This window comes from Puntigrus tetrazona, chromosome 18 (assembly GCF_018831695.1).
Source record: "Puntigrus tetrazona isolate hp1 chromosome 18, ASM1883169v1, whole genome shotgun sequence".
In the NCBI taxonomy this organism is placed as follows: Eukaryota; Metazoa; Chordata; class Actinopteri; order Cypriniformes; family Cyprinidae; genus Puntigrus; species Puntigrus tetrazona.
Window position 1 is genome coordinate 8,836,000 of NC_056716.1, and position 27,128 is coordinate 8,863,127.

General features: G+C 39.3%; 1 protein-coding gene across 3 annotated transcripts in view; it reads right to left on the reverse strand.

Annotated features, from left to right (window-relative positions):
• LOC122323142 (liprin-beta-2-like) overlaps nucleotides 1-23,260 on the reverse strand; it is a 37,800-nt gene extending 14,540 nt beyond the window's left edge. Inside the window, exons 1-5 of one of the 3 annotated variants that reach the window (XM_043216807.1) lie at nucleotides 23,197-23,260; nucleotides 20,048-20,271; nucleotides 2,994-3,080; nucleotides 2,427-2,540; nucleotides 608-739 (exon numbers count right to left, since the gene is read on the reverse strand). In XM_043216807.1, the coding sequence (XP_043072742.1) occupies nucleotides 608-739; nucleotides 2,427-2,540; nucleotides 2,994-3,080; nucleotides 20,048-20,271; nucleotides 23,197-23,260 (621 nt within the window). Of the gene's footprint in view, nucleotides 1-607; nucleotides 740-819; nucleotides 975-2,426; nucleotides 2,541-2,993; nucleotides 3,081-4,906; nucleotides 5,091-20,047; nucleotides 20,272-23,196 lie in introns of those variants that run through there. The other 2 variants (XM_043216808.1, XM_043216809.1) reach the window with 2 other exon arrangements.
• Between the last annotated feature and the right edge of the window lie 3,868 nt (nucleotides 23,261-27,128).

Sequence of the window (27,128 nt, forward strand, 5' to 3'; positions counted from 1 at the left end):
ATGGTAAACTAGATGGTAAACTGGCCTATCTATAGCAGGTAGAAAGCCAGGACCTCATGTGTGAGCGAGCGAGAGAGAGCGACAGAGAGAGAATGGCATGCTACTGGAATGCTCACGAGTGGATTGGTGCCATTCTTTAACTATGTGAAGCCCAGCAGTTGTCAGACATCACGCTGAGGTCATTCTTAACACTCTATTCCTGCTAAAAACACTCTGTCATTTAGACTAGGCTGCTCAAGATCATTACACAAAAATTTGTTCTGCTTGTACTGCATGAGGCCCATAATGGTTAAATGAAAGGTACGCAACCACACAAACACACACAGATTACGCCAGCAAATCGTAATGTCAGAGAAAAGGTATAGTTTAGATCAACCAGTTATGTCCTGTAGTTGCTCCGAACATAGCAATTACATGAAAATAGCACGCTGTAAACTAGACGCAATTTATTTAACGTGAGTCCAAACAGCAGCAGTTTTTTTTTTAAATACATAGCACAGTCTGCAATACTGTAAGATACAAGTCTTTGTATAAAAGATTGTTAAACTTACTGTTAATATTGCGTTCTTGAGTTCAAAAACTGGTACCATAATAGTAAGATTTTTACCTCAGCTTTATGTTGTCTCTCAGCACTCTTGATGTGTTTCTCTTCCATGTTCCCCAGCTTCACTTTTAGACAGGACACTTCCTCCATCAAGCCCAGTTTCTGTGTCTCTATAGAACTCCTGTTCAGAAGCTCCTATGAGAGTCCACACACAAATGTAAACACACACACGCATGCACCTACGCACACAAATAAAGGAAACTAAGGAACTGTACTCTTAAGGAGGCACAAAGTCCGTTCAAAATCCATGTACTTTGCTGTCCCACAATGGCTAAATATACACAGGTTATGAGGGCTATATTTACACACTTGTCTCGCAGGGACTGACACATGAGAGAGAGCATGGGACAGAGCTTGAGTGTTCTGATCGTTGTGGGAAGAGTGCATTACGTTTGAGTATAGTAAACAGAATGGGTGTTAAAACACCAACACAAAATCAAAGCTAAAAAATAAAATAAAGAAAACGAAATGCATATTTATGGAACCTGGATTACAGCAAATATTTAAAAATCAGAAAGTGTATACTTAAGATTTATTTAGCACAACATACCCAAGTGAAGCAGTATTTTCCCATGTAAAGAGAATTAAATACAAATACACATCAACTCTAAGTAAAGATCACCTAAATGCTCATTTTGAACATGCCACCAGCAGCTACAGCCCTGATTACAATAGACTGGTTGATTTTTTATTTTTTTTTTCAGTGCAAATTAACTGAATAAGTGGTTGCTTTCTTGCCATAAAACTCAGAACCCTTGGTCTTGTCTTCTTTGATCTTGATGGTTAAACTCAGACACTGAACAGGAATCCATTTCACAACACAGAAGCCCAAAAGACCATTTCAAAATGTCAGTAGCTTGTGCTGAGAAGTTTTATGTGAGTTCTGAGTCTTTCAAAGACGCCATATGGAAAATATTAGGCCCATGTCACTGGAATAGGATTTGCCTTTGAAGGCCAAAACCTCAATGACCACAGGCACATGCCCTGAAAATCTTCCCATCTGATGTCTGGAGATTTAATCAACTAAAGGGCTTTCAAAGGCAAGTTAAACAGAAATATGCAATTAGCTTTGAGGAAAATGAGATTTACAAGCAGCAGAATTTTGTCCTTGAAAATGGTATGGATAAGTACAGGTGTCTTACCATGTTTTGAAAGATTTTATCTTGATAAATGGTCCAAATGTTTGTACCAGGTCTACTGAAATGGCAAAACTTCAAGACTACTTTCCTTCTCTCACTTACTTTCATACAACGCTGTATTTTGACTCAATTTCAATTCGACTCTGGAATGCCACAGCTACTTAAATATTTAAGTCGCCAAGGTGATGTGATGTGAGTCTCCTGGAATCCCACCAAGGAATTTTCACACAGAGGCCAAATTTGCTTCTGAGACACATCAGGCGCAGGTTTTTCTGTTAATTTGAGCTGGTTTCCTACAGTATAGACCGTTTAAAATAATATCCGTTTAAAGACTAAAGTTAGAGAAACCAGATTTTTAGATTTTCTGAGTCACAAATGCCCAATGTCAAGTTACTATTCAGATCTATAGATTTGTCTCAGGTCTCTGAAAATAGGATTACTATCAAAAAAGTGACTCTTTAATGCATGACCAGTCATTTAAACTCAATGAACCAATCAAAAAGTCCTTGCTTTCTCAGTCAGTGTAAAGCAAAGCTGGATAAACAAGATGACTAATGATGTAAACGTGTAAACATTTTAGTGCTCTTTACATTTTGTGCATCAGGAATCAGCATTGGTTGCTTTTTAAATAAGACAATGAAAATAATTTAAATGTATTTTTTGTTAATAAATATTACCAATACCTGTTGAAGCATCTCCTCAGTGGAGTTGAGCTTGTGCTGATATTCCCCAAGAGAATTCTCCAGGTCTCTGATCTTCTCTCCCTGAGCCTCCACCTGATCTGTCAGCACACTCACCTGAGAAACAGGTTTAAATTAAGTTTGTTCATTTGAGGTACATCATCTTTATCCGTTGTACTTCTCATACAAGTTGCTCCTAGCTCTGAGAGTAAAGTATAAATTACTCACAGTCTAATCGCACTCATTATTCTATTCTGAATTAGACTGAATACACATATGCATAAACATTGGGTCATTCAGAGTTTCAAACAAATTAAAGCAATATTCTTGTCAACCCAGTTGATCAGGAAGCACCTACGTGTAGTTACTGTCAAAAACCCAACAAGCCAGAACAGGACTAATCCGTAAAGCCCTGTCTGTTCCCATGAAACATCACAATTCTATTGTACTGACTTGGCTAGGAACACTTTTACTGATTTTGCAAAATGTCTTCATCAAATTTATTGAAACAAACCATGCTGTGTAGATGCACATTTAACAAATAACTGTAAGAAATTTCCCACATTTTACCTGTAACACAAGAGACTCTTTATCTCCTTCTAGACGAGACAGTCGCTCCTGGTAGCTCTCACCATTGCCTGAGCCTTGCACATTGACCTGTGGTTCACAGGTGGTTAGAGTTATGTTTACAGTCAGCGCAGAAGAAAGTGAAACACTGTAAATCATGAAACGTAAAGCCCACAGCTACTGTTACAATTGCGTACTGTAAACGTCTGTTTATAGTTTCTCAGCACCCTGTATGATTTCATATCTGTTGAATATGTCACAGGTCTGTGGCTAAATTTCACTACACCCAGCCCACCTCAGGTTTTAGAGAGGAATTTCCTAAGAGGTTTATTTTGATAATAAGGTTTTGGTGCACAAGCAGTAAAGCTCAAAAACTCTGTGGAATATGTCAGTGATGTGTGAAATACTGTGAACGTGCTAGGAAGATTTGCATCTGAATATATGCTCTGTAATATAATGTAAAACTGTGCATAATGGTCTGCGTTATGTCAAATTTCAAAGGACAAAAATGGTTGTTTTGATGTTTAATTAAATTGTTTTGATGTTCATTTAAATGTTCTATATAGATTCACAGGCATATAAACTGTTTTTAAATACAATGTGTTTGGATTTTGTGAGTATATGGCAAGAGGTAGCAATAAAAAAAAAGTATGCAGCACTGAACAGGGAATTAAAAAACAGACTTCAGTTTAAGCAATTATACTACTAAGTCTAAAGTCTAATAGCTATTTGTGTTACTTCAAATCTGTTTCTGCAGACCTACTGTCCTGGAAAATGCATTTTAACCAACTTCCACACACTGACCATTGATTCTCAAACACTTCTAAAGGACTTCAAAAGCTAGTAAACTAAAATATTCCAGTTGTCACTTAAATTAGCAACTTAAAAATAAGTAACTTAAAATTTCAAGTTGACTACACTAAAAATTTTAAGTCAGGGAGGTAACAAAAGATTTTTTTTTTTAATACAGTGTAGATCTGTCTGACTGGAATTGGAGATGACATTTGTGTCCTATAAAACAAATAAAGAATTTTGAGTAATGTACATAAAAGTTCATTATATTGAACCTGGAGTTCCACAGTAATGCAAAATTTACATGCATTCCATTTCAGTTTTATTTAACTTGAAGATACTTAATCTTAATTTAAGTAACAAATGAAATACTTCAGTTTACTAAACAAACTATTTTAAGTTTTTTAAGTTATTTCAATGTATCTGAAATGTTCTAATTATCCTAAAGACTTTGATTTGTGTGTGGGTGAAAAAGTTGGAGTTCAACTTTACAGTTGATCTCCAGGACAAGATTTAAAGAGCAACTTGGTGAGTGTAACCTTGGTTCCCTCAGAAAGGACTCTGGTCATATCATACTGCACACTTTTAGGTGCTATTGAGGAGGGGTTTATGTGCAGGTTTGGTATTATATGTAGGTGTTAACAGTGTAATTATACTAGCAGGTTTAGACTAGGTTAGACTACTCTTGCTGTGTTTAGACACAAGCTTCAGACACTAGTCATGATTAGTGTATTTGTTTTATAGTGTCTCATTAAATGTAGTGTAGAAGTTCCCATTTGAAAGTGCACCCCGTTATGTGAACTGTCTATGAAACAATTGAATGCAGTCCATTTTACACTAGCACATGTGCTGTTATACAGAATATACACAACTATAAGTATCTGCAACATTGTATATATTTGCTAATTAGATTTCATTTTAGCATACAATCCTCATAATTCTGCACATTATCTCATGAAAAACATATTGCATGCTTAAATCAAAGGTAAATAATCTGTCCTCCAGTATATGCCGCTCAAAATCCATCAAAAACCCTTAATTCCATGCAGACACATTGAATGTCTCATGCATTTCACATTAGGTATTATTGCACAGATTCAGCAACTAAAAAATCTCATGCTTACCTTCTTGAGCCATGCAAAATGTTTGTAAAAATCAACGTCCCATTCCATTTTGCAGGGCCATTATAAGATCTTTAAGTCTCATAGCATTATAACTATCTCAGACATAAGGAGAGTAAATGTCTCTTTTCATCCTTCATGTAAAAACTGTGAGTTCTTTCTCTTCTTTGTCTTTAGTCTGAGTAGCCTTTGGTTTAGGTTCCTGAGCATCTGGTTTGGAGCAGCGGTCTGTAATATCAGGCTTCACTCCTGCCAGCTGCCCTCGGGTTTTTTCCCTCCCTTTTCTCCTCCTTTACTCTCCTCCTCCACTCTTTTTTCCTCTGCCAAACCATTTTTCTTTTTGTTTCTAAACTTATACCACCCCCCCTCCCTTGCTTTTTTAACAAGTGCTGTATTTAGGGGCTTTCTGTAGGGGAAATACTTTCACACACAAGAAGAGAGAAAGTGAGTATGCAAGGATTGCATGAGGTGTATGCTTCAGAGGTGCAGTGCCCCTCAGAGAGGCCGCAATGTTTACTTGAAAACTGGTAACAGTAACTGGTAACAGTCTGCATTAGACGTGTGACAGTGTCAAAACCCTGTTGACAATCCTTCATACATTTATGTTATGTTATGTTATGTTATGAATTTACCATAATGGCATGCACAATGAGAAAGAGGGAGGAGGATTATATAGGATTATATATGTTTAAAAAATAAAGAATAAAGAATAGCTGCTTATATTCTGTCACTCCTCTTGACAGAACTGGTGTAACTGGGTCAGGTTTGTAGGTCTTCTTGCTCGCACTAACCTTTTCAGTGCTGCCCACAAATTTTCTATGGGATTAATATTAGGGCTTTGTGATGGCCACTCTAGTACCTTGACTTTGTTGTCCTTAAACCACTTTGTAACTAATTTGGTATGTTTAGGGTCATTGTCCACTTGGAATACTCATTTGCATCCAAGCTTTAACTTCCTGGCTGACATCTTCAGATGTTGCTTCCACATAATTTTTATTTTCTCATGATGGCATCTATTTTGTGCACCAGTTATTAAAGTGCACCAGTCCCTTCTGCAGCGAAGGTACCCCACAACATTATACTACTACCACCATACTTCAAGGGGATGGTGTTTTGAGGCTTCAAAGCTTCACCCTTTTTCCTCCAAATATTTTTATTTCGTCAGACCACAGGACATGTGTCATGCTGTGGTTTAGAGAAAAGGAGCACTCGAGAATATAAAGTTAAAGTTAAATTTTAATTATGCACATATACAGAAATAATACCTTGGGTAGGTAGGCAGATAAACTAAACCACATTAAACCACCATTAAACAGCAGGTGGTGGAGGAGACTGAGGCGGAGAGCTGAAGAGCAGAAGAGCCAGGGTGACACCGAGGCGCTGGAGGACCTAGACGATGCTGCAGGTTTCGGCGACCGATGCGGAGACAGGGGACAAGAAGGACACGGCGGAGCCAGAGGACTGAGGTGGAGCCGGAGGGATGGAGGAGCCTGACAGAGCCGAAGGGATGGAGGGACGAGGCAAAGCAGGGGGAGAGGAATCCAGAGGTGACGGAGAGACCCGACAGAGACCGGCAGACCCGTGGCAAGTACCAGATGGTGAGTTGAGGATGAGCATAGGGGCTGCTGGGAACCATCGACGGCGGATGGTAAGGATGGGAAAGTGGGAAAACTTGACATGTAGACACTGGAGGCTGCGCTAGCTGCGCGGGCTCTGGAGGGAGCAACCGTGGCATGGGTACTGGAGGGAGGCACCATTCAGGACAGCTGCATGGAACCAGCGGACATTCAGGATGGCGGGGCCGAACCAGCGGGCATTTAGCAAGGCGGGATGGAACCAGGAACTCAGGATACAGGGGAGGTGCCAGGTCTAATTCTAGTTTCACATCCAGCTCTTTTTGCAGATCCAGCAGCCCCAGATACATTATCATGGGTGTAGCTCCACTCCACGCTCTAGCTGTATTCGGCTGTCTCCACCGTGGCGAGCTCTGTTGCCAGCCCACGCACCTGGTCTGTTGCAGTCGGCTCAGGTCCGATAGTGCTCCACGGCTCTGTCGCTCTCTTTGGCGATGGCTCCATGGTCGTGCCTGACTCTGCAACTGTGTCAACGGTGGGCTGAGGCTGTGGCTCTGCGACATGGTAAGATGGTGGGCTGGGCTCTGGATCCTGAGTGAGGCTGGTGTCGTTGTCCTTGAGCTGAATGATCACCGACGAATTGCACAACAGGCGATATAAGCAGCGAGGCTCTCTTCAGGGCCACCCCCAGACAGCTTCGCTTGTGTGGAGGTGTTGATTCCGCGAAAGTGAATTGAGCACAGGAAGCTGTCCGGGTATCGCGAGCCATGTGCCAAGGCAAGAATGTCCTTCGTATAACCCTTGAGAGAGCGATCATTCTGCTCCAGCAGGAGGACAAGAAAATTAGGGTCCACGAATGGCGAAAACATTAGGGCAAAAATTAAAAAAAAGGGGAAAACACACCTCTATAAACTTTTTGTACTGTTGTACGGTCCGATCTTCTGTCACGCTGTGGTTTATAGAAAAGGAGCACTTGACGAGAATATAAAGTTAACGATTTTAATTATGCACATATACAGAAATAATACCAAGGGCAGGTAGGCAGATAAACTAAACCACATTAAAACATTGATGACGAGAACCGACTATTAAACAGAATCAAACTGGAACTTAAATACAAACGGGAACTGACTAAACTAAAAAGACACAGCTGACGACAAATTATACAATTAACTAAAAGTAAGCCAGGAAGGTGCAGATGGAGGGAGGAGCCAGGGAGGAGACAGGAGGAGTCCGGAGCAGGAGGAGATCCAGAGGACCCAGAACCCAGCCATGATGGAGGGAGGAGCCATGGAGGAGAAATGGTCGTCGACTCCATGGGGCTAACCGACAGGGTGGAGCAGGTGGTGGAGGAGACTGAGGCGGAGGCAGAGAGCCGAAGAGCCAGGGTGATGCCGCAGGCGGTGAGATGTTTTTTTTTATATTTGCGTATTATTGTCTGAACAAAAGTGGGACCTTCAGGTATCTGGAAATTGCACCTAAGGATGAGCTACGCTTGTGGAGGTCCACAATTCTTTTCCTATGTCTTAGTTGATTTCTCTTGATTTTCCCATGATGCCAAAGAAAGAGGCTCTGTGTTTGAGGTGTGCCTTTATATGCAACCACCAGTGTACAACCAGTTAACTCAAGTGGAATCAATTAACCTATCAGAACCTTCTTAAGCTCAGAATGGAATCATCTGCAGTTTTCTTTTTGTTTAAAGACACAATAAACTTAATTCATGCATAATGCTGACTTCGATGAAAGTTATAAAAACATCAATCAGGTATAAACATCAGAAAACAGTAATATCCAGGGCAAAACAGAAGTATAATCCAGAAACATACAGTACAATGGTCAGGGCTGGCAGCAAAATATTCACAAAACAACAATACTCCAGAAACAAAATCCAAGAGGACAATCTAAAGTAACAACTGAAACAAGACAATGAAAACAAGGCTTGGTAGAGTCTACAACAGCTAAACAATACTTTGCGTCTTCCGTTTGGCCACTGGAGAGGAAACAAAGGGAGTGAAGACAGTCAGAGCAGAGGTGAGAGCTCCCTCTGATGGCCTGGCTTTACATAACCCCCCTTCCCCTAAGGAGCGACTCCCGGCTCTCAGTAAAAACAATACAGAAATCTGCGAAGGTCAAGGGGTGGGGAGGACTGTCATGGTAGTGATCATGGATTTACGGGGTAGTGACAGATTGTGGAAACATGGAGGACCTGGGCTATGGAGCAGTGGCAGACAGTGGAACCATGGGGGACATGGGGCAGGGTGCCATGGTGGTGCCAGTAGGCCAAGGAGTCATTGCAGTGCAGGCAGGGCAAGAAGCCTGTGTACAGCCTCCTTAGCCATGGCAGGACAGACCATGAGTTCATGAGCAGCCTCCGTGGTAGCAATTGGACAGACCGTGAGTTCATAACTGACAGGTCAGGCAGTGAGTTCATAGGTGGCCTCTGTGTCCTTAACTGGACAGACTGTGAGATCAGGAATTGGGTGCCATGACCTCGGGAGTCGTGGATGCCACCCTCTCCAGAAGTTCTACGGCTGAGAACAACACCTCTGGAGGCACTGGAGTACAATCCTGAATAGGAGAGGCCTCAGTGAGGCCTCAATGGCAACCTTCATTATGGGAAGGGCAGCAGAGGATGGCAGGACCTCTACGATGACAGGGCTTGAGAGCACTGATGTCACCAGGGTGCCTGCAGCTGTCACTGATCAGAGGTGGGTCCAACACACTGGGAAACAGTCCTTTCAGTCCTCGTCCAAGCTCTGCATTCACCGGGTTCTATAGCCCCTCCCCCAAAAAATCCCTTGGGAAAATCTTGGCGACAGCTATGACGTGGCATGCAGGCATGGCAGCCATTTTGGTTGGGGAACCAGTTGTGGCAGCCATCTTGTGAGCAGTTGATCATTTGGGAGACTTGATGTGAGCAGGCTCTGGCTTGGCAGGCATATGGAGTATTTTGTAACGGCAAGTGTTGTAGATCCAAGTGCAAGCTTTGGTCAAACAGGCAATGTCTAAACATCCTTAATATCCAGGGCAGAAAAGAGGCGTAATCCAGAAACGAGCAATGGTTAGGCAGCAAAACATTCACAAAACAAAAGTAAATAGTCCGTGGTTAAAATCCAAGAGGGCAATCTAAAGTAACAACTGAAACAAGACAATGAAATCACAGCATAGGCTCTTGAATTCTTTTAATATTCAGGATCTTGAATTGTTGCTTGAATTTATTTGCATGTTTTTTTATTTGTATTTTTATCCTAATTTCAAATTATCAGAAAAGAGGAAACCAACAATAAAACTGAATAAAAAACTAAATCATTACTACATTTCTACTAGTAAAACACATGTGAACAGTAGTCTACATTTTGATTAATATTTGGGAAATAATAGATATTGCTCTCCCACGCACAGCACAGACACTTTTACTGCAGCCTCTCTCACCTTTTTCGGACACTGAATCTGGAGCCACTCTGACTGGATGCAAAAAGCTAGTGCTATTTCCAGCTCTATTTCTCCTCATTTACCCCTGTCACCCCTATCCACGTTTGGAAAAGGGTCAAAATGATCACTTGTTTGTGCTTTATGAACACTCTTGCCTTGCACTGAGGCACCATTGCACTACAAAGGACTGTACTGGAGGATGCAGTTATTAAAGGCAAATATTTCCCTTCAGAGTCAGAATTGGTGAATAACATTTGCAATACATCCTCACGGTAAAACTTTGGCAATTCTCTCTAAGCTGGAAGTAGCAGGTTTTAGCTATGAGGTATGTAAAGTTGACTTATATTTTGTATTTCGTCAGTTCTTCAAGTTCATATAAGCTCTGCTTTATTTAAAGGTTGTTTCTACCGTCTTTATTATTTAATTTTTTTTTGTTTCTTTGTAAACGTGAACTTTATTTATCGTATTTCCTGTATATGTATTTGTTTTTCATTGTTTCTTTGTGTAGTTTCACTGTGCTACTCTCTGAAACTCTCTGTCTCTCTTGCTTGTGAGAATCAAAAGGCAGCTACAGTGAAACTCGATGCTTAAAGGAAGCGCGCATCTATTACATCGCGGTCGTCTTCTTCACGGAAACTCAACGCTAAAGTGCTTGGTTAGCATTAGCACCATTAGCACGCGGGCAAGCCGCTGGTGGTCGTGACGTCATCAAAAGGCTTAACGAGCAAGTTCGGAAGATGTCGGTGTAACTGTTCTTGAATGACTGGATCCATTCACCCTGAACTTTGTAAGTTGCATGGCTCAGAAGGAAAAGAGAATATTTTATGGACATTGAATATTTAAATAACAAAGGACTTTAAAGTTGAAAGAAATAATTAATGCTGTACAACACACGTCATTTATTTCATAGTTAGAAAAATGTAAAATACATTTATTAAATTTAAGCATTTCTTAAAGAAACTTGAATCTATTGAGCATTCAAAGAGCTACAGTCAGTGTCAACGTTAACAACACTTTGTAAAAATGGAAATCTTCTGGTGATTTCTATAGAAACCTAATCTTTGAACGTTATAGACTGCTGTTTGCTTTTGTACTGTTCCTGCTTGCTAATATTCTTTGCACGCTTACATACTCTAGGTCTGGTAAGAGTGGTATCATTCATTGACGAAGTTTGTCCCTGAGTTGTAAAAGCAGAGGAGGTCATGGAAGAAGATACTGTTGTGCATACAGTCGATCAAGAAGGTGAGATGTCAATCCCAGCAGTAGAAATAAGCAACATACCTGTGCAGCAAGTCAGATCAAGCTCACGTGAAAGAAGCTTAAACGAAAAGGGTCTAGAGATGCGTGAACAGGAAGCCAAGAAACAAGGAAAAGCTTTCTACCAGTCCTTATAACAGCTGGAAGGGGCTTGCAAAAGAGACTAGATCAAGAATAAAATTGTTCTGTTCACGTGAGAATCTTGAAAGAATGCAGCAAGACGTTCAAAGCCAACATGATTCAGTTTATCAGCACTATGAACCAATATTATATAACCATGCTACCTCCCCAGACCATGTCAATCGTATGGACACTTGTGCTGCACTGACTGCTGAGATCAGTGATCTTGTGAGTAAACGTCTGGAAATGATACATGGAGGTTACAATGAAGAACTTGTGAAAGAAAGACAAGTGCTAAATAAGGATGAATATGCACTCAAAAAAAATATTTAACCCCAAAAGTTAAAACTTATGTAATTCAATTGGATGTCAATTTTCCATCCAATTAAATCACATAAATTAAATGCAAAAATTAACATTTGTTTAAGCTTCACCCCTTCATGTTCAGTTAATGTAAATTAATAAAATTTTATGAGAACTGCTTTATGTCACGTTCTCTGGACTTTGTTATTGTTTTGTCGTGTGCCATGTGTTCCGTTTGACCTACTTTTAGTTAATTGTCTCAGCGTTTACACCTGTGTCTTGTTTATTAAGTAATTCCGTAAAGTATTTAAGTCCTGTGTTTTCAGTTCCGTTTGTCCGATCTCGTCTTTATTTGCGTGTGGTGTTGTCCTATCTGTCGGTCTACCTGCCTGTATTTATATTGTTTATTTCATCATCGGAGTAGATTAAAACGCTTTATTTTCATTTATACTCGTTGTGTGCTCTCCTGCTTACCACACGCTTGTTTAATACATAAACTTTATTTATTTTCAATAAGTTATTGTTACTTGCTTTATATAGTCACCTTACATTGTTTTAATTGTATTAAATAGTCAAAACAAATTGCATTTTCAAACATTTATTGTAATCTCTCCATCAGTCAAAAGTAACATGCGATCTGACCAAAAAATAGAAGACATACTGCAGTGCTTAACAAATAAAGCCAACTGTTTTCTAAAGTTTTATGAATCCTAACACAGCCTTCCAGTGGTTATGTTTTTAGTTTTTTACTTTAAAGTTTTGTGTGCCTACAAGTAACAGGGATCAGCAAGGAACCATACTTAAACATCAAACATTAATTTCACATTTTCAAGGTAACACTGTAATATCATTGCATAGTATGATAAACAATGTGCTTTCTCCTGATCTATAACACAAAACACATATATAAATGGTCCCTTCTGTTAAAACAATTAAAACAACAAGGACCTTTAGAGAAAGTGCAATGAAATAAAATATGAGAAAAAAGAAAAGCAGTTCTTTTACTTCAAATATATACACTTTTTATACACTTTTTTTTATACATGCAACAGGTTTTCACATTTCAGCATTTAAGTCTGCAAAACTTGTCTTACTCACAGCAGAGGGTATGCTGCTGCATACCTAAAGATCTCCTCAGCCATGGCTTCAAGACCTGTGATTGGGTGGTGGAATAAGTAGCATTCCACTTTTTAGAACTATATTTTAGCACTCCGAAGCAGAATTACAGTGGGACATGATAAATAAGAAACTACTGTAACAAAGGCCAAGAACTGGAGAGCTAACCAGGACTGTCACAATGCTACTGAAAAAATTAGTAATCACATAAGTTCACTTCCTGGACTCAACATAAATATGGGTAACATCTCCTTTATCAAAAGTTTCAGAGCTACAGAAAGCAGGAAAGTGCAGTCTCTTTTATAGTGCAATTAGTGCCGTCAGTTTGTAGAAATATGTCTTTTAAGATATTCATGTCTCAAAAATGTTCAATGTCCCTCCAGTTTCATGTTTACGCAAATGTTCATTTAGTTGACTGAAGTAACCTTTCATTTGACTCAATGCATGTTGAGACATGAATATGTGGCTAACTGATGTTGTTTTGAAGATGACTGATCACCGTGGGCACGGTATATATGACTTAGGAGGATATTCCATGATTTAAAAGTGCAAGGAGAATTACTGTATGCACAAGGATTCCTGAACCTAGCCCCAAAATGTCCATGTTTGAGCTTAGAATGTTTCAATAACTCACACCTACTGGATACTTCTGTGCCACACACTTTACATTGCCACATTCACAAGACTCACATACCTAAAAGTAAAAAAAAAAAAAAAAAAGAATGTGAGAACATTAACACTTTTACCATTTTTTTGTGTGTATGAACACACTATATTTAGTTAAATAAAACAACACTTACTGTAATTAAGTGAGTGCCCCAAACTGGAGAGAATGTGGAACGTCACAATGATGAGGTCTCTGAAATAGTAAAGATGACATATAATTTGAGTTTTTTAATGAAATCACAACTTTGCCAATTTTTGTATACTCATATAACTAAATACAAAAGAGACAAAAGATGAACACTTTAGATTAAGAAAATTAAATGAGTTAAGTTTAGTGTTATTACAATATATATATTGACCTTAATCAGATTCTATGTGGAATGATGTCACTACGATGTTTCTATAAAATTAAAAACGACATAAAAATTACATGATGTTACATGAAAAGACTGCACGTTCCACTTCCTGGACACGACTTTAACATGACACGATCCTACAAACTTTTACACATTAGTGTCGAGTGTGTTTGTACAACTATTCATCATATTTGTAAAACATATTTATAGAAACACAAAACATAATGTGGCTAATCTATTATTTTTAAGTCATACACACGCAGTCTTGCCAAAAAGATGAATATAGTCGACCACATATCTTAAAATGATTCAAGTTGCAGATAATTAATGATGTTCTGTTTGCAAAGTGAACGTGTGTCGAGATAAAAACATGCATGCGTAATCTGCTTAAAGTTAAATGCAAAAATGCTACACATACTCAAGCGATAGTAACGTTACACGTTAGCAAGGGCGGAAAATATCTAACGTTAACTTAGTTCATTCACCAAAAAGTGCAGTTACAGTGACAGTGAATATCGATTACATCAAAAAATCTAATCGTTTATGTTTAAGTCTGCATCAATTATGAATGAAGAAAATATCTTACCTTGTATAATCTCCTCGTCAGTTCTTCATTAATTCTTCCTTGCTACCGTTGAGTCTCCGTCATGCCTAGTCGACTTGCCGCCTTCAGTGTTTTAATCTAAAATGCAGATGCGCAACATCTGCATTCACGCTTTATTGCAACAAATTAGGTATAGTTTATTTAATTGGACCAGGTTGGTTTCAGATCCATTACGTTCATGTTGAGGAAGCGTAATTGTAATAATAATAGTTATTTTATAGTTTTTTTACATATACATAAATTGTTTGCTTCATTTCAAGTATTGACAAGAATAATTTTTTTGAGTGTGGATCCATCTTTGGATGCACAAAAACAAATACAATAATTTCAGAGTCATCGCATGGATCAGGTAATCAATCAAAGACCTCCAAGATCTCAAGTAAATGAGCTGATGCAGAGGCAGAACTTGCAGCAAAACAAGAGCAAGCTAAAGCTATGCAAGAAATCCATGATCAACAAAAGAAACTAAATAAAATGGAGTTTGACTGGAAGCTAAACTGCTTATGGAAATAAAGCAACGGGAGATTGAAATGCAGATAAAGCTAGACGAGGAAAGGAAACATCAGTTACATCAGTTGCAAGTAGACAAAGAAGTAAAAGTAGCAGCAGCTCGTGTGAAGAGTATACAACGATCTTGAAGGCATCATTCAATGCAGTAATGAAGAAATAGACTTTAGCACTCATACTGGCTATCCACGGATATGCCTAAATTTCAACTAAATCTAGAAGCCGAATCGTTCTTGCCTCAACAAGCTTCCTGTGTGGAGCATAATTCCCAGACATCTGGTCTAGATCAAGCTATAGCAGACTCACTAAGAGCACATCGACTGCCCATTCCTGAACCCACAATCTTTGCTGGCGATCCTTTGAAATTGTAGATTGGAAAATGTGTTCCAATACCTCCACTCATAAAGCAGTGGAGGTATATTTCTACAGAAATTCAAGGCGCATGGAAGGTCCTGCAGGATAGGTATGGAAATTAATTTATACTGCAAAAGGCTTTTCGAGATAAGATGATGAGATGGCCCAAAATTGGGGTAAATGACCCTGTTACCCTACGAGACTTCACAGACTTCCTGCAAGGATGTGTTGAAACGATTTCCATGTAAATGACTGTAAGAAAAATAAAAAGTTACTAAAGAAACGTCTTGAATGGATAGTGCGCAAGTGGAATCGAATTGTGGTGGAAAAGCTAGATGCATCAGGGGACTATCCAAGTTTTAAGCATTTTACAGAGTTCATGCAAAAGGAAACCAGGATGAAAGGTTTCCCAAGCAAGCTAAGACTCTCAGTACGAAGGCTGATGTGAAAGATTTCAGCTCTAAAAGTTAAAGGTATCATGCTTTGTCTGTAAAGACAGCGTTTCCCTATGTCCTGCATTTGCAGAGAGAACCATTGAAGATTGACCTTCATTCAAGAAAATCATCTCTGCTTTGGGTGTCTCAGAAAGGGTCATATCATTAAAGACTGTAGAAGACGACACAAATGTGGAACATGTGGCCAAATTCACCCAACCTGCTTGCACGAAGAAAGAGATAAAGTGCCTCCGAAAGAATTAAGGAAAATATCTGTAGAGGTTCAACCAGGAAGTGCACAAAGTCATGGCCCATGCACTTACACAAAGTTCTTCTGCTACTTCAAGTATTGTGCCAGTCCTCATTTCTTCAGTGGAAGAGCCACAAAGAGAAGTACTTACTTATGCTCTACTGGACACGCAAAGTGACTCAACGTTCAATTTGAATGATCTTCTTGATGACTTAAATGCAATCACTCAACCAGTGCAACTTAGGCTCAACACCATGACAGCTGTAGACACAATCACTGGAAGTAAAAGGGTTTGTGGTCTGCAAGTTCATTGGGTTCTAGCAGCAAACTCAATTCAATTACAGCAAGTATATACTAGAGACTTCATTCAGTTGACAAATCCTATATTCCAAACAAGACAACAGCATTGCAATGGCCTCACCTCAAACATCTGGCCAATCATTTACCGCCACTTCAGAACTGTGAAGTCAGACTTTTAATAGGATTTGATTGTTCATCAGCTCTAGCTCCCCTTGAAGTCATAATAGTTGGTAAAAATGAACCCTTTGCTCAAAGAACTGAGCTTGGCTGGAGTATTATAGACCTCTCTAATCCACACCTAGACAGACAGGGAAATCAGAGTTTCGTTCATAGAGTTGCAGTTAAAGAAATACTTGTCCCATCGCCCAACAATATTTTGAGAATTCTTAAGTCAGATTTCAACAAGAAAGGCTATCAGGATAAAAGTGTATCTCAGGAGGACGTTTGTTTCATACAGCATCTCGGTGCCAATATCAAACAGAGGGAAAATGGACATTATGAGCTTCCTCTCCTTTTCAAATGTAGCGGCCAACCGTCACTGCCAAATAACAAAAGGTTGGCAGTCGCCTGTTTACAGCATCTGAAGAAAAGGCTCAAGTCTAACAAACAATATTCTGAGCACTACAAGGCCTTCAATGGAGGAGATCATTAACAAAGGTGATGCTGAACCAGCCCCAGTACTACCCGAAGGAGAGACTGTATGGTACATTCCACACCATGGTACATTCCACACCAAGTTTCAAGGTATATCTTTAAACAACACTCTTCTGACTGGGCCTGACTTAATTAACTCTGCTTCAGAAAAGAACAAGTCGCAGTCACTTGCGACATAGAAAAGATGTTTCACCAGTTCCTTGTCTCCCCAGATGAACGTAATTATCCAAGGTTTCTATGGTGGGAGGGTGGAGACTTAGATAAAGAGCCTCAAGACTACCGTGTGGCAGTCCATCTCTTCGGGCGCTACATCATCTCCTGGATGCACTAATTTTGGTCTGAAGTATCTGGCACGGCAGCACAAAGTCAATCAGCCATTAGCAGCAGAGTTTGCTGAAAGGAACGTCTATGTAGATGATGGGTTAACTAGTATTCGATCAGCTGATAAAGCCAAAGAACTAATCGCTGATGCTCAAGCGCTGTGTAAATGTGGAGGCTAAGGGCTTCATAAATTCAACTCTGAGGAGCAAGTTCACTGCTGCATAGACACATCAGAAAGGTTTATTGCATCCAAGCCCTTTGACTTACATCTTGAAGCAACACAGACGGGTCAAGTACTTGGTATTCAGTGGTCAACAAAGGATGACACTTTCAACTTCAACATTAACTTCAAAGACCATCAACTCACCATGGTATCTTGTCTGTTATTGCCTCCCTGTATGACCCACTCTGATTTTTTTGCACCATTTATTCTACAGGAAAGAGCATCTTGCAAGAACTGTGCCAAGAGGCATAGGATGGGATGATCAGCTTCCAGATTAGTTATGTTCATGGTGGGAGGACTGGAAGAATGGTCTTCAGAAGCTTAAGGAAGTCACTATACCAACATGTTATCACCCAAATGCTTTTAATAAAATCATCAGAACAGAGCTGCATCACTTCTCCGATGCAAGTAATGCTGGATATGGATCCAGGTTAGTGGTATTATTTAAATACAACAGAAAACCCAGCTGATCACGCCTCTAGAGGACTACACATGTCTGACATCCTTCATCAATCTGGTTATCTGGACCCAAATTCCTGTGGGAGCAAGAAGTAAATCCAACACACCTCTGTTAACCTGCTTGTTGGCGATCCCAAAGTTAAATCAGTCCAAATGTTCTTGACAACAGTTAGTGACAGTACGGGCATTCTCAGTCGTTTCCGTCAATTTTCTTCTTGGTTGATACTCCTAAAGGAGTATTTTATCCTTGTTGCAAGGATAAAAAGGCTAGGACCAAAACAGAAATACCCCAGTGATCATGTGACTGTTGAGGAGTGTCAAAGGGCTGCTGGAGTGGTGATCAAACTTGTTTAGCAGGAAGCTAAACAGCAGGGAATTGATTGAGAAGGGAAAAACTCTTCCAAGTGCTAGTGTATTGTACCGCCTAGATCCCATTTTGGACAAAGGTCTTCTTCGGGTAGGTGGAAGATTGAGAATGTCATCATTCAGTCAAGATGTAAAACATCCTGTGATTCTCCCAAAAGACAGTTACATTACCAAGCTAATTCTGTCACATTTTCACACCAAGGTTTGTCATCAGGGTCAGAATCAAACTCAAATGGAGCTGAGAATACTCTTACAGAAGAATAACTTACAGAAGAGCAACGCATGGCAGAACTTCCCAAAGAGAGTGTCGAAGTATCTGCGCCCTTTACTGTGGCATGGATCGCTTTGAGCCATTTGTCATAAAGAGAGCTGGCAAGGAGTACAAGAGGTATGAGTTAATATTCACTATTTGTTTTTCATTGTTTCTTTGTGTAGTTTCACTGTGCTACTCAACTAAGATTTAATGGCGCTCTTCACGGGCGGAATAAAGAGAGAACTTGAAGCACCCATCAGAAACTCTCTGTCTCTCTTGCTTGTGAGAACCAAAAGGCAGCTACACTCCCTACACAGTGTTCATTGCTCCCCATTCCGTGAGTAGAGGAAATTTACTTTTACTTCACTTCAGATTACAGTTTTCCTCAGTCGCTTTAGTACATTTGTCAAATCATTCTTGAAATTCAACAGTAAGTGCATTACTCAAAACAATTTGTACAAATAGCAAAACATCATAGATTACCTGCAAAAGCCAGTCTCTTGATCAAAATCCTTAGTTCATCTCTCAAAAATAAATATCTGTGTCAGTGAACATCAGATGGCATCAGAAAGACAAGTCCCTGTGTCATTGTCAATGGATAAGACAGTCATGTTGTCAGTATTTACTCTGAGTTTACCCTGGAGGCATGTTCTGATGTGCTACATTTACAATATTTATATATTGTAATTATTGTAGGTTATACCTTAGCGTGGGAGTTTGATTGCAAGAGACTGGGCAAGATTCACATTTACACTTTTACTGTTTACTGTTTTTACTGTAATTTGTTGACAGACCGTGTCATTAAGTGATACAGAAAGTAAAAGAAAAAACAAATGTAGAAATGTGAACATTATACAATCTCCTTAATGAAAACTGTTTTTCTGGTGTAGGAATTACAGTGCAGTCTTTCTGCACCTCCTGACTGAGAATGTGGTCTATAAATGTGGCTCTTATCTCATTAGGAACATGTCCTTAGCCTCTTCTGCCTCTTCCTCTGTTTTGCCAGACATTGTGTTGTGCTCCAGCTATATATATACTTGCCATTTGATGGTTCATGAGATGCACCTTCGTTAGAGAAAGTCAAGATTTACCTGGAAGCTATTTACCAATTCAGGACAGATTTAGAAAAAACTAATGGAAATGTACAGAAATATGCTTCACATCTTATGACAACTTGTTCAACCATTTTGCATGTAAAGACTTTGAACTAATGCCTAAATGCTGTGGGGGGTGAGACCATTCAACAGAAAACCATTAAAATACATTTTGATCAACACTGTTGCTTTAAAATGTTCAGATCGAACGATGGCAGATGTACTATTTTGATGATGTCTTTTATACTTTTCTGGGCCTTGATAGTGTTCATTACTTGGCCAGAAACCTCCCGGTTTTATCCAAAATGTCTTAGATTTTGTTCTGAAGACGAACAAAGCTTTTACGGGTTTGGAACAGCACGGAGGACAAACTTTTCATTTTGGTGTGGAGTAACACTTTAAACTGTACTGTGTACAGTTGTGCTTTGTAAATAGCAAAAGGTACTACAAGGACTAAGTATTTAAAATAAAATAAAAGTTTTATAAAATAAAAATTCTCACTGAAATCTCTGATTTCCTGTCAAGCCACAGCAGCAGCGTGTGAGCTGTGGCAGAGGACATCTGTCTTCGCAGGGTGTTCTTGTCCTCTGCACATATCTGTCCTTCCAGAGCAAATTTCAGCTCTTCGGCCAGTCGGAGAACCCTGAGATGAGCAGGACACACTGGAAGGGTATGCTGTACTGGTAGAGAGTTAACATCATCGGCTGACACAACAGCCTTAGACCCTAGAAGACAAAGTCAATAAGAGATAATGTGAAAGAAAGAAAGTGTGACGGGAGTAAGTGATTGACATTAGTCTTCACCTATCAGGGAGTAGTACGGTGCATTGGTCGTTACCGGTGTCGCGTCAGTCCACTTTTTCCCCGTTTCCGTTGTCTGTGTGGACTGGTTGCAGGTAAGCACACACTATTTTTTTAACAGTTAGATGAGCGTGTGTGGTTTTGTTAAAGCGTTTCTGTTAATCATAGTGCGTCATTGCATTGTGGTGCTGGCGCTGCTTTAGTGGGACTGATGACTGTTCGCCTTCTAGGTATGTATATTCCTAGGAGCTTGTTTTTACGCTGTTTAATATGCTTATGTGGAGTTAACGATGTTGCACGCTAAATAGGCACGAATCCCTGTACCCCAGTGTGTTATCGGTGGGCATGACTGGCAAGCCTGTGCCTGTAAGGCATTTAATTTGGCATGATATTCAGACGTTAAGTGTTTTAAACTTAATTGAGAATGGGGAACCAAGTGATGAATAACAATGTCTTTTCTGATTTGTCTTTTTGCCGTAGGATCCTCCCTTTTCGTTTATATAGATATCTTGTGCTGTGGCCGTTGTCTTTGTGCTTGTAAGTTATCCTGGTTACACTGCTATACACGGGTGGACGGATCTTTCTCCTGGTGGTGGTTCTTCTTTGTGTGCTTTGCAACACTGAGTGTTTAGTAGTGTGATCTTTTCATATTTGTTGTTCTTTTGTTTTGAAGCGGGGTTTTCTGTGACAGTATTTAATTTGTATATTAATATTTATATATATATATATATATATATATATATATATATATATATATATATATATATATATTTATATTTTGATACTTAATCCACGTCTCCTGCTTAACTCTATATGAGGGAATCGAACCTGTGTTCAATAATTCAAATTTATTGTTCCCTGATGATAATTCCTAGGGTGGGTTCTTTTTGTGAAAGTTTGGTTTTGCTTTCAAAAACTGTACCATTCCGCCACAAAAGAAAGAAAGAGATGAAAGGAACATGTGATTGGAGCATGCCGCATTCTGAGCTATTTTTGATTTATAGCATAGAACCAGCACATGACTTGCTAAGGACCAGCTTAAACTGGTCCATGCTTCAAAACCTACCTAACGTTAACCAGCCTATGCTATTTTATTTTTTTTAAATACTGTACGTTACTGTAGCTCCTGCCCTACCTTTCTCAAACGCATTTTTTTTTTTACAAAGACTTCTACCTACAAGGACAGTCTACTCTAATTGGCCAACAAGTACGCGCTGGAGAGAGTTCAACTTCTTAAAATACATGTTGAGAGAGTGAATAATTAGGGGTGCACTGAATTCTCGGCCAAAAAGAGAGAAGCTATTTCGGTGTTAAGAATAAATTATTACGAACGGTCAGATTGTCGAATGCGCTTGACCAGACGATGACATCGTATTTGTGTCATCGTATTCAGTGATAATGATTCACATTTCCTGTGATAATAACAGTATTTTATCTAAAGGTCTCCCTTTTTTCTTTTCTTTCTTGCTTCAATAAAGTTGAAAGTTGCAGTGAGGGGAAAAAGCTTAGGTTTAGGGCCATCGGTTCTCTCGGAAGCTCTGCTTCAGCTGCGAGATATTCTCACGAGGGGCTCATCTGACCGCCTGGACACTGCAGGACAAAGGACACACGACAAAGCTGAAATTTGGCCTGACTCAAAAAAGAGTCGCTTTAGTAAGAAATCGGCTCAAAAAAGGATGAAAATTGCACAGTGTATGCCCGGCTTATTATGCGCATGATTTGCATGTAGCATATTTGAACAGTTCTGCACGAGCTCGCAGTGAGTCTGCTTGTTAGCCGGGGGTTCAAAGTCCAAACGTGGGCTGAAAGTGTGACTGTGCTGCTTAATAATATTTTCATGCATTTTTAAAATAAAATTAAAAAAAGTAAGACACTAATAATGATAATAATAATTACAACTATTTATGCTATAACACTCACACATACTCTTCCAATTTTATTATTTTCATTGCTGCATACTGCATTTATTGTATTTTAAATACATATTACCTACTTTCCCCATAGTCCATTACATATTCTATTTGAATTTTTTTTTTTTTTTTTTTTTTTACGATATAGTTAACACATCTGGGAAAATTTGGAATAAAATAGTAAGCCAATTTCAACCAAGGGGGGCTTTAGTTGGTCCATGCCCAAGACCCCTCTATGTCATATTCTGTCCATATGCATGTTACCAGCATATTCTGCATCAAATAAATAAATACATGCAAACACAGACAAACTCACTGAGTAGTACGACGATACACAGCTGACACTCAGAATGGTTGAATCCGAAATGGCATACTTGTTCTATGTCTGAATTCACAGCATTCAAAATAGTGAAATAGTTATTTAGCTAAACCCTAAATAATAATAAAAAAAACAATATCATTTAATTTCACTTCATTTCTCCCGAGAGTTCATGTAATATTCTAATCTTCCAATAAATAGACAATACATTTAATGGTTAACTTCCTATTTAGCATATTTGATTTTGATATTTTAATTCAATTGTAAAAAAAAAAAAAAAAAGTAAAATGCATCTGACACACAGATATATGCCATTTACTTAAATTAACTTAATTAAATTAACTGCTTAGTGTTGAATTAAAAGAGACAATTGTGTGTTAAACTAGTGATGTGTGATGGTCCTGAAGTTTGATAAACAGAGCAGTCCTAAATGTAACACACTGTATAGAAAATACCTTTTCCCAGGGGCTACAAGCACACATGCACGGACAAAATTCACCATATGAACATGCATCGTGTGACCAACACTTTAAAAACCATACAAAACAAGAACAAAGATATGCAAAACTTGTAGACATTAACTAAAACAGACAAATTAATCTTTAGAATTATGGAGCTTACCGGCTATGATGTCATCCATCTGCTCTAAGGCGGCCTCCAGCATAAAGCTAACATTTGATGTCATTCTGACAAATTACCCGATTCTCTACTTTAACACCGTAAGATACACAGACAAGTACAGGCATCCACCCTCACAAGAAAAAAAATCCCAACTCAAGTCATCAAAAACAGCAGATGTTGATGCGAATGTTCCCTTTATATTCACTATGGATGTGGCTCATGGCTTTAGAGCCTTCTTTCATTATGTGGCCATCAGTCAGTCTGCTGTGGGTCCTTCTGACCAATGGAGATTCAGCAGGGGTGTGGCACATCTGAAGTGTGTTTGCACATAAAGTACGTTCTTCCAAGCCATCAGTATGCAGAGGTTAGTCAGGGGTCAAACCTTAAAATGAGCACACCTATAACGTGGAAAGTAATGAAACTTTATAACTGCATTTTTAGATTTCACGAAGAAACTTTAGATATCTTTAGAATCATTTTGTCCCTATGAATCATATTATTATTTCACTGTAAGTATTTGAGTGATCTACTTCATTGTCTGGTAGTTTAGAAAAGCATTAGCCCAAGTCTGATGTATTTGATGAAAATGTAACGTATCACTCAAGTAGTATGAGCAGATTTAGGAGTTTGTTCAAATATCAACCTTAACGCTTAACAATAACAGTGTTACTTGACTAATGAATGATGGCACAGTGTGATATTTGTCTTTCATAGATCAATAATTAACATGCTGACAGCCTGCTGTTATAACATGGGTTATAACAGTTTCAACATTATGAGTCTTCTATGAATCTTCCTGGCACATGTAAACTCAGCAGGGTGACAGTGTGATTTTATTTATTTATTTATTGTGTGTGTATATATATATATATATATATATATATATATATATATATATATATATATATATATATATTTATGTATTTAATTATTCTTTGTATTTATAATATCCCTGCTGATTGAATATACACGACAGCATGTTCATTTGTTAGGAAGCTTATTTCTCTGGTATAAAAATGACACAGCATAAGATTGCAATGTCAACATGAACTCAACCTAAGGTATTTACTCTGGTAAACAAATAATCTGGCTTTTTAGATTTTTAGCACTGTAACAAGCATCACGCACCTGACATTTGTGAGGCCTTAAAAAAATCACTACACCCAGTCTACACAAACAAACAATAAAAAAATACGCTATGGGAATGCCCCATTCTCTTCTTGAATGCCACAGTATAGCGACAAGTAGTAATTTTCCATAATACCCTGTAAACAAAAAGCAACGCTATTTTTGAGACAATAGAATTAAGGCTGAGTTTCTGCACTAGTACCGCTCTCAGTGATAGGCTGTGGCAGGAAAGGCATAAAACATGTGTGCAGCAAGTTTAAGTGAGGAGAGAGGGAGGACGGGAGAGAGGCTGAGTCTGATTCTGTTTAGAGACAGACAGAAATAAGCAAGCACAGCATAAGCATACTCAAATAACAGGATACATATGCACGTTCCAAACTGAGAACATTCACTCAGAAATTACTTCTATTGTTATGCATGCACCGTCATGTTGTTCCAAACCTACATTACTTTTTTTTTTCTTTTGTGAAATCCAGCAGATGTTCTTTTTTAAATTCTTTTTATTTATTAATGTTTTCTATGTACACAAGAATGTACATATGTTCTAAACCTCGAAACCTTAATGTGCTCGCTTTCTCACTGCTTTTTTCTAAAACAAACAGAAATTGCTTCTGAAATGTGACTGGAGGACAAAGTAACACCATAAAAACAACTTATAACAAATATAAGCCATTTCTGATTAATACACATTTTTTTCTACATATTCTACCTACATATTCTAACTAATTATTCATGAGTAGAAATTGAAAAACACACCAGCTGTGTGGGAGATGACGCAGTTGGATCATGGCTCTTTTCACCCTAAAGGATAAGATTTTGTTTCAGAGGCATCAGTTCTTTCTCCAGTGTTGTGTGCCTCCATGTCCATGGCCTCTTTCGCCTGTGATGAGCCGGGGCTGTCAAACAACTCTCGATAAAGAGTATGAGCCAGGACATGGTCATACTTTCGTGTCAGATGATTCTGGAGTCATGTCCAGAGACTGGGAAACCAGTGAACACATCAATAACCCTGTCTCTGTTGTCACATTCAGCCTAGAGCTGGACTGAGGGGAACAGCTTGTGGTATCTGTAGCACTGGGCATGGGATTCCCCAGCTGCTTTGATACAGATGTGAAATCCATCAAAGGCACACACTGACCATTGAAAAGCTAGATGTCCAGCCACCTCTAATTGTGCGCCTAAATGTCTGGGCCATTTATCACTTGTTGTGTCATATGTCTCATTGCCTCTGCCACTCAATGAATGAGCATATAATACCAGTGTGTTTTGGCACATCTAATGCCCTAGACACCACACAGCAGGAGGTTGAACTAGTCAGAAAAGGAAGACCAGTACCTCAATAGCTGGATCCCTAATGTGATTCTGTGTTTGGTCCAAGAGCTGGAGATGAGATGGGATGTACTGGACATTGGCGATGTGTGTGTGTGTATATATATATATATATATATATATATATATATATATATATATATATATATATATATATATATATATATATATATATATATATATATATATATATACACACACACACACATGTAAAGTAAAGTATGACCACATGAGATTTTCACCAGATGTCAATAACAGTCCATACATGCAAAGAAAACAGAAATAAAAAACGAACACATGTATAAAGAGAAGTGCAAAAAGGTACAGTATAAAAACTAAGACACCAGCAGAATTCTAGCAGTAATTAGAAAGCATTCCTTCCCTTGTTAGTGAAAATTAATGCTGCTAACATGTCCCAACATATCACACAAGAAACATTTCATAATGTGTAACAGCAAAGAGCTCTCTCAAGACTTGCACAACCTTATTGTTGCAAAAATTACTAATGTCATTGCTTACAGAAGGATTTTTGCACTTCTGAATGATCCAGTGAGCACTGTTGGGGCCATAAATGGAAAGAACATAATTTCAACTGGTTTAGAGAAAAGAAAGTAGCTGCTAGAATAGCCTAATCAATCACCTGTCTTGAATCCAGTAGAAAATCTATGGAAAGAACGTCTCGGTTACGTATGTAACCCTCGTTCCCTGAAGAAGGGAACGGAGGCGTCACGTCGGATGACCGACGGTTGGGATCTCGCCGAGAGACCAATCTACTTCGCCAGTGTATCTAAACAAGCCAATTGAAGATTGGCATGCGCTAATCGCATCCAGCTGCCGCTGATCACAGCGCTGCGTGTATAAATAAGCAGCGGTGCAGCGCATATTCAGGTTTTCGCTGAGGAGCCGAGCTAGTGACCCGGCCCCTTCAGCAGAGGTGCAGCACCGTGGCGGCGGGGCGTGACGTCTCCGTTCCCTTCTTCAGGGAACGAGGGTTACATACGTAACCAGAGACGCTCCCTTTCAGTCGGGTCACTCCGAGTCACGTCGGATGACCGACGGTTGGGATCCCTACCAAAACGCCATGGACGCTGCCTCTTCCAGTGTCCTGTGGGAGCCCACAAGCCCTCAGTCTATCGGCGTAGGCCGGGCTCAACCACAAGAAGCCAGCTACTTTTGTAACACTACCCATTCGTAAGACTGGAACACTGGAAACGTCCCACGTTCTAGTGAACAGGGACGTGGAAGTCCAGCCTTCCCGTAGGAGGTCTCGGAACGAATACGCATATGGACAGTATTTCAGTTTGCATATGGAAAATTGGAGGTGATTGAACCCTCTTAGACGGGCAGAAGGTCTGCCGGGAAACACGGGGGCTCTAAGGCTATGCCGTGGAAATACACACATAAAGTCCTCTTGGGGTACTTTACATGGCTCCCAGCCCTCACCGTTTCTCACGGATTCATCGAGAGGGCCTGGC